This window comes from Mercenaria mercenaria, chromosome 11 (genome assembly GCF_021730395.1).
Source record: "Mercenaria mercenaria strain notata chromosome 11, MADL_Memer_1, whole genome shotgun sequence".
In the NCBI taxonomy this organism is placed as follows: Eukaryota; Metazoa; Mollusca; class Bivalvia; order Venerida; family Veneridae; genus Mercenaria; species Mercenaria mercenaria.
The window spans coordinates 64186807-64195556 of NC_069371.1; the positions used below are offsets into that span (position 1 = coordinate 64186807).

At 33.9% G+C, this 8750-nt stretch overlaps 1 protein-coding gene across 1 annotated transcript; it reads left to right on the plus strand.

Moving 5' to 3' along the window:
- Positions 1–440: 440 nt before the first annotated feature.
- Positions 441–6769, plus strand: LOC128546620 (transient receptor potential cation channel subfamily V member 3-like). Its single transcript, XM_053517580.1, has 2 exons — positions 441–1582; positions 2833–6769. The coding sequence occupies exons 1-2, from the start codon at positions 638–640 to the stop codon at positions 4426–4428; spliced, it is 2541 nt and encodes an 846-aa protein (XP_053373555.1). The 5' UTR covers positions 441–637; the 3' UTR covers positions 4429–6769.
- Positions 6770–8750: the final 1981 nt, after the last annotated feature.

Sequence of the window (8750 nt, forward strand, 5' to 3'; positions counted from 1 at the left end):
ACGTTGGCATTGTTTTTATATACCCTAAACAACCTACATGTACATAAATCACACGAGGGCGGTATCGCTCACACGAGTAGGTACCCGAATAACCAGTGTGATGAATTATACAATTAAAGTTCACACATATTGAGTGTTTCAAACAATATTTGTGCATAGCTATCAATGGCAAAATATAGGACACGCTTAATTTTAAGTTCATATCAATTTCATGTTTCTTGTGTGATACGTTTTATCAGTCTCTAAGGAAAGAAAACAGAAATTTGCATTTCTTAATACATTGAAAATATCGGACAGATCTTTGATTGCTTATACACCGTTTTTGGTTGTTTTTTTTTTTTTGTTTTTTTTTTTTTTTCATAAAAAGGTAATTTGAGGACATTTAGTAGAGACATCGACTGAACATGTTTCTTTCTACCTGTTAAAATCAATATTTTAACAAGAACAGTTTCGGGAAATGAAAGAGAAAATAAAATATTGATAAAACAAATAACATTATGCATGTTTTAACTTGTGGAGCTCTCTTCTAAATGTACTTGGGAGTTATAGCAAGCGTGACATTCAGTTAATACTTTGGCTAATGAAACGCAAAAGTTTGGCTTAAGGCAGGATCAATATTTGAAAAGTAATACTCAAAATGTCTTCTTCTTCTAAAACAAACGGAGAACAACCATCAGAACTTGGACAGAAGGAAACAGTCATTCAAATTCTAAAACTGTATGCCGAGTTGGAAAATTTATCGAATTTAGATGACGATGATAATCTTGAAGAACTAAAAAAAATTAAAATGAAATTCGAAGATTTTTTTCAAGTCGAAGAGAAAGGAAAATATATACGCCTTTATCACAAAGATATTTTGCAAGGAACAATAACAGACGAACTCATGAGAGATGATCCATTACAAACAGAAAAAGAGGACATTAAAATAAACGGGGATTCGTTGTTGCTGCGAGCAATGTCAATATCTGTTGAAAAACGAAGCAATCGGGATGAAACACTCAAGAAAATACAAGAAAAGATAATAGATTCTTGCCCTAAGATGATGTTTTTTTCAAAGAAAAATGAGAAGTGTAGAGGAATAACACCGCTTCATGTTGCAATATTGAAAGAGGATGCAAAATTCCTTAAATACATGGCAACTGCTGCCGAAGAAAAGGATATAGAATCTGAGACTACCAAAGATGTTTGCGCTGATGGTTTTGCGTTCCAAAACACGGTTATGATGGCTGGAACACCACTGGGAGTTGCCGCGCTCAAATCCAACAGAAAACTTTTTCGGATAGTATTAAACAATTTTAAATCAGAACTTGATGTGACAAACCACAAAGGGGATAACATTGTGCATTCTTTGATCAAGTATGCCCATGTTCAACCAGGCAAACTGGATGAGGTACTGAAAATGTTACATTACATATTAGACTGTGAATTCCATTCAGCGGATTTGCCTTTTGGTGAAAAAAAGATATGGAAGGAAAAAGTTCGTAAACTCCTGATGATGAAGAACAAAGAAAAACTTAACCCGTTACAGTTAGCTGCTAAAAGGCAACAGTTTGCAATATTTGAGCTTATCATGCATCATGAGGTAAATTTCTATATCATTTTTGATGTTGTTGATTTAATAAGCGCAATTCCAGAAATAGTTTCCTGTGTGTTTGATTCTTTGCATATTCTTCAAGCTAACAAATACAATCGCAAAAGTAGGCTTGATCGAATAATCATCTGCAAAATATCTATACAGTCAAACCTGTCTATAAAACCACCCTTGGGAGAACCAAAATGTGGTCTTTATTGGGATGTTGTCTTTATTCACAGGTTAAAATACTCTGTAAATGTTAAAATGGGAAACGAAACATGTGGTCTTTAGAGGCAGGTGGTCTCTGTTCAGAGGTGGTCTTTAACACAGGTTTAACTGTATAGGGTTTGACAGCGAATGGGCTAGCATGCGGAGTATGGATTTTTTTCATTAGTGTCTTATGTCATTTTTTATTATATGAAAATGAAACGGACAAATCTCGAGTTGGAAAAAGGGACACCGCAATGGAATGGTTAGAAGCATTGGTAGCAGAATACATTAGATATTAATATGGTCAACCCGACATTATACTCTATATAATAATCTGAATTTTGGGAAACAATGGCCAGTCTTCCGGGGCATGCTTTTGGTAGAAGATATAGAAATGTAAAATGATTCAGTTTTAATATATAATTGAGCGATACCAGAGATACAATGCAAAAGAAAAACCTAAAAGACCTAAACGACATTAAACATAATACGGTCAGATAAAATAAGTAAGCATATGCATAATTATATAAACCCTCTCAGAAATTTGTGCAAAATACTTTGAAAACCGGGATCCTCTGAAAACCGGATTTTTGACTTGATCTCAACAGGGTCTGTTTTTCAGACTTTTTGTTGTATTATTTTTTTATTTTGTTTTGGAAACTTACATAGCAAAAACCTTTTTATACTGCCTTTTCAAGATTGTAACTAATTAATTAAATAGCCCTGTACAGATGTACTGAGTAGGATTTTTAATTGCAAGTTTAGTGATGTTTTAATTCTGTATTCATGCATAATTACAAAGTTCAGTGATCCATAGAGAATTATCATACCCGCGTATGAAAAAAGTTAGGGCTTTTATTCTTTCAAGAATATGGTGTATTCTAGTCGCTGGGTTCTTAGGCTAAATAACACAAACGGCTATTTTTTGTGTTAAAGCCCTATCAAGTGCTTTATGTCCACACCTTTATTATCGTCATTGGCCTTTTCTCATCAGTTCAATTAGCCAAAGGGCAGTTTTCTTATGAAATCGTTTGTGTTTTTTTTTCCAGGTATATTGTACCAGAGAATCGAGTGACGGGATTTTCAATGAAGAAGTCTTCGACATCACTGAGATTGAAACACTTGCAACTGAAAACGAAGTGAAAGGAGACGCACACGAGCATATCAAACAGGAATATCACGAATCGGTACTGGAGTACTTCATCCATCAGCAGACAAAAAACGCATTCTTGTTTGCTGATTTCATGCCCGTCAAAGAGGTGATCAAAGAAAAATGGAAACATTATAAATTGTTGTTCTGTATATGGTTTCTTGTTCATTTTCTCTTTATGATCCTCCTTTCCGTGGCAGCCTTGTACAGGTCAAAACTTGTGGCATCAGAAAATGGGGATATTACTTATGAACACCCTGTTACCAGGGATGCTTTTGTAACAAGTGTGTCAGTCATCGGCTGTATAGTCGGTGTGGTTTATATATTATTAGAATTCACAAGGCTTTATCTAGGTCGTTTTCAATATAAGACATCTTCCTCCAGGTTTAAAAGTGTTCGGCGTCATTTTAGTACACCTTACTCAAATCTTATATTTAGAGTATACTTTTTATTGTTTTCTCTGTTGCTTATGTTGGATTTTATCGTTGCTTCAGTTGCAGGGCAACATTCATTCGTGGATTATCAAAATTACTGCCTTCTTTTTGCAGTAATTTTAGGTTGGTATCTCTTTATGTTTTTCCTGCAAACATTTAAAACATTTAGTTTCTTTACTGTTTTGATACAAAGAGTTATATTAGACATGTTTAAATTTGCGTTCGTCATGGGAATATTTCTAGTAGCTTTTTCCATTGCAATGTACATGGCAATGCAAGGTGCCAATACTGATAATGACGAGTTTGAACACTTTGGAAAAACAATGGTGAAAATGCTTACTATAATGCTTGGTATCGGAGAAATTGAAATCTTATTCCAGGCTCGACAGCCAATTCTAGCAGTTATGATATTTGTGATCTTTGTGTTGTTAACAACAATACTGTTGCTTAATGCACTTATTGCAATGATGTCAAACTCGTGCACAGATCTGATGAGCTCGTGCAAAGATTTGATGAACAATCATAGTGGCAGGACTGCTACAAAAATGCATTGTCGTCTACAAAAGCTATCAGTTATTCTGTTTCTAGAAAGCTTCCTCCCTAACTGTATGTGTAAGAAAGTTGGTTTTGTAAAAAAGAAATTAAGATATGAAAACAATAAATGGGTTCCAAACACCCAGAGACGATTATGGGCTCTGAGTTCTGTTCAAGAACATGAAGAAGAGGCTGAAGAAGAGGCAGAGAGCTACGATCCATCGGAGCAAGGTATACTATCCACACTAATGTCGCATTTGCAGCCACATAAGAAACCGAGGAAAAAGAACAAAACAGCTCACGCGAAAGATAATAAAGTACGCCCACCTGTAAGCGGCATGACAACCTTAGAAATGCAGAATCAAAAACCTGTTCGAAGACATTTGCATATTCGAGACATTGGCCAAAATACTTGCGACACGTGTAAAAACGATAGCATGGTCTACAACGAGACACAGGAAATTACTGAATTTATAGAAGTACCAAATATAAAAGAAGATATCACTCGATTTGCGACTACATATTAAAGATGTATAAGATATCTATGACTTATTAACTCAATGTTTCAATAGTGTTGCAAACAATCTGGCAGCTTGAACAGGTGATGGTTGCTTAAGAAAAGATGAATTAGAACAATTACTTATGCTTTATTTTCATGTATTGATTTACGCGTTGTCTTCGCAGATCTAGTATCTTGCATGCAAAATTGCTTATGTTTTTTTTTCATGTATTGATTTACGTGTTGTCTTAGCAGATCTAGTGTCTTGCATGCAAAATTGCATAACCATGCTTTATTTTTATGTGCTGATTTTCGTGTTGTCTTGGCAGATCTATTGGTTTGCATGCAAATTGCTTATGCTTTATTTTCATGTGCAGATTTAAGTGTAGTCGTAGCAGAGCTAGTGTCTTGCATGCAAATTGCTTATGCTTTATTTTCATGTGCAGATTTAAGTGAAGTCGTAGCAGAGCTAGTGTCTTGCATGCAAATTGCTTATGCATGCTTTATTTTCATGTCCTGATTATTGTTACTTCGTTGTTTTCCTGATGTCGGTCAATAGCTACACCTAACTAATGCTGATTGTATAATAATATGACACATATTTTGAATAAATTTTGCATTTGTATTTATAAAACATAACATAACATACTAATAAACTTTGATAATGTGGCAGTTGACCTCAATACAATCGACAATGTTTATTTTCCAATACAGGTAAATCCAATAATAGCTTTACAATAGATCTGTGACGGATGATCTTTGAACACCCCTAGACTTATTGGACTCAACTGCCACATTATTAAAGCTTATTAGTAACATAACTTTTTTGGCATTAAATGTCACAATACATTTATAGCCTCGTACAATAAACCTGTAGTAAACACATGAATTTACATAGAAGAACAAAACTTCACATTATAAAGAAACATTGTGAAACGAGATATCTTATTTAAAATTGTATTTTTGCTTAACAATGCTAGAATGTATGGTAAACAATACTATAGACTATACGGTAAATGATGTTTAAGTGCACGGCAAACAATACTATAGATTGTACGGTAAACAGAACAATGCTAGCGATTGCACGGAAAACAATGTTGGACAGTGTACGACGCTAGAGATTGTACGGTAAACAATACTAGACATTCTAGAGAATATACGATATGGCGTTGATTTTGTAACCCATCTGACTGTTATAATTAAATATCTAAAAGTTTAAGACACTCTTGGGAGTGGTGGTTGGGGATTGAGGTGGATCGTAGAGGGGACTATAAGGTTATCTTTATGCAGTTCAGGGCACTATTTTGACATATTGTCTCGATAACCAGATAATATTTTCACGAAAACTTTCTCGAACTTTCACGAAAGTTTATTCAAGCTTTCGCGAAAAGTATTGTTTTTTCTCGAAAGTTCGTAATACTTTCATAAAAACTTTATGATTATCGTATGCAGAAATATGCCACCACAGTTTGATGGTTTAAATTTGGATAATTTGATCATAATTTCGATACCCAGTGTGATCCCTTGTCTTTGTGTGTATTGATTGTGACACAAAAGGTTGAATGCAGTAATCAAATTGATGAAATAATTGTGCAAATTTTGTCATTTCAAGCATAAGTTGTATAATACTTTTGTTTGTGAATGGCATTGAGGCTAAAAACACAGTATATAATAAGGCACTTTTTGAACAGAAACTAAAAATTGATGAATAAGTTTTTCGTATTCAAATATGAACGAACAATAATATCTTTCGCTTTGATCTGGTATAATCTATATTTGGCTGCAATTATCAGATCAATCAAGGAGACCAATAAACTAGCTGAATTGTTAAAAACTTGCTGAAAAGTCATTTCATTGTGATGTCAATTTTCAAGGTGAGTACTGAAGAGTTTTCCCTTGTTTTATATACGGTCTGTGATACGGTACAAGGAACATTTTTTCTAAAATTTAGCTTATATTGCGAATCTGAATTTATTTTATTAGAGATAAAACATTTTCTTATGTCATACAATATCCAAGTATTGCCTTGAGATAAGTTCTTCCCGCAAAGTTCAATTATAAATGGGGTTCAATATTTATCAACGGTTTGATAGGTAGGACTACTTTCCCGGGTAACCACATAGAAATTAAAAAAGTTTCGGAAAATCTTAAACAACATGCTTCCAAATGATCAAATCAAGACTTAAGTAATATACTCGATCTTAAATGTTATACATTTGTACTCAACAGTTTTTACTCAGAATTTAACTATTAGTATGACCGACAATTTTTTAAGGAATAGTATATCCTAAACGATGATGTGCTCTTGAATAAATTCATAGTTTGATGTTCCGATGCGATGGAATTATATCACGAAGGACAAAGAATGATTTTTTAAAAAGCAAAAACACTGCTTGAGATAAAGTTTTCGATTCTTACACGATATCAAGCGTTGTCATCTACGTCCTTGGTTGATGTTAGTAAATTTTAACTGTGATATATTTATAATGTGATATGTATATAGATGTACCGGTTAGATAAGTGCTATATTAGTAATGCATTAAATTGTTTATTGCAATCTTACAAGATTAAATGCTGTACAAGTATGTTTTAACGAGAGGCTGGTATTAATCAGCTTATTACAGATCTGGGGCCGTATTCATAAAGCATCTTAAGTATAAGTTTTGACTTAAGTTGAAGATTTTACTTAAGTTTGTGGTGATTTCAGCTTAAGTCTAAGTAAAAAACTTAAGTCCTATTCATAATACAGCTTAAACTTAAGATACGTAAGAAATGACTTACGTCAGAAAACAAAATGGCGTCGTGAGTACGATTAAAGTGTTGTTTTTCAGATATGCACTTTAAACATAATTGTGCATGTTGTACCTGTCTGAAATTAATGTTGTTTTTTTAAAATGTTTTCGTCCACAATAAAAGCCAAGAATTACTTATTAAGTTGTTTTATGAATAACAAATATACTAAAGTAAAATAAATTCTTTATAGTAATTAATACTTAAGTAAATAATCAATTTCTTATACTTAAGATGCTTTATGAATACGGCCCCTGATCTGTTATAATACTTGATCTTTTAAAATCGTTTTTTACCAGATACACATTAGCACTTGGTGTTTTGGCTTTTTAGTTTTTATGCCCCCGAAGGGAGGCATATTAGTTTTCAACTGTCCGTTCGTCACAACGTTAACTTTTTGCATGAAGGCACTTTACTCGCGAACCACTGCACCCAGGACCTTCAAACTTCACGTGCTGATAGTACTTATTAAGTACACGACCCCTACTGACTTTGGGGTCACCAGGTCAAAGGTCAAGGCGCAGCGGGGGCATTTGTCACCATTAGTGACAGCTCTTGTTTTTATTGTAATTGTTTCGTTTTATGGCAGCTTTTAGGCCAGTGAAAACCCCAGATTACTGCCAGCTTCTCGGTTTTTACACATTGTATTTATTTATGTATCTTATTTATAGCTTAAGGTAGTTCTGTATGTTCGGATCAATTTTTGTTCTACAATGTAGAATTTTATTAAACCCTGATTTCTCAAAACCTCAGAATATATTTAGAAAATTCAGGAAATAAAAAATAGGGTCGTGTGCTTGATTTTTTGCTGGACTGATTTGAAAAATTAGGACCTCACGCAAGTTTTCAAAATGGAAGTCTATGGGAAAAACGCAATTTTCATAACATTTTCGCGAATAGAATTTTTTCTACAATGTAGATTTCAATGAAACGTCTCACAATCGTAAATAAACATATGGTCTATAATAGATATCTACCCATGATTAAAGTGATCCACACATTTCAAGCTGAATTATTTAACGTGTCACATGTTTTAATACTATATTGTAATTTGAGAAGGACAGTAATGTTGTCACTGCAATAAATTTACTCACGAATTGACGTTAATTCTTCAAATGATTTTCACTTCCGTACGTATCCAGGCTCCAGGCTTTATTCTACGTTTTCCGGATAAATGACGTTACGCCATCACTTCAGGTTTATAAAACGTGCAGAACTACCTTAAGGTATTGGACCCGTAATAGAGTATCTCCTTTTTGAAGAGTATTCAATTCCTACCATAATCCTACTTTGACTGCAATTTTTCGGGGGGGGGGGGGGGGGGGGGCGTAGGTTCAAACCCCACTGGGACCAAAATTTTTTTCTCCATGTTTTCCTTTTTTCTTAGTAAGTTTTTACTTCTTCCAAGACTAATTATGGATGGTTTGTACAAAAGTGTAAAATTTTCATTTTACAAGTGATTTTTTGCTGTTCAATGTAAATTTACCTCTGAATCAGGAGGGGTAGAGTTAGACATCTTTAAAAATACTGAGGTACGTGCGGTAAAAGTTCTCTATTTTG

Bases quoted from the DNA above. Each gene is read 5' to 3' on its own strand.
- LOC128546620 (XM_053517580.1), top strand. From the start codon at position 638: ATGTCTTCTTCTTCTAAAACAAACGGAGAACAACCATCAGAACTTGGA. The intron at 1,583-2,832 runs GTAAATTTCTAT...TTTTTTTTCCAG, and splicing joins AGCTTATCATGCATCATGAG to GTATATTGTACCAGAGAATC.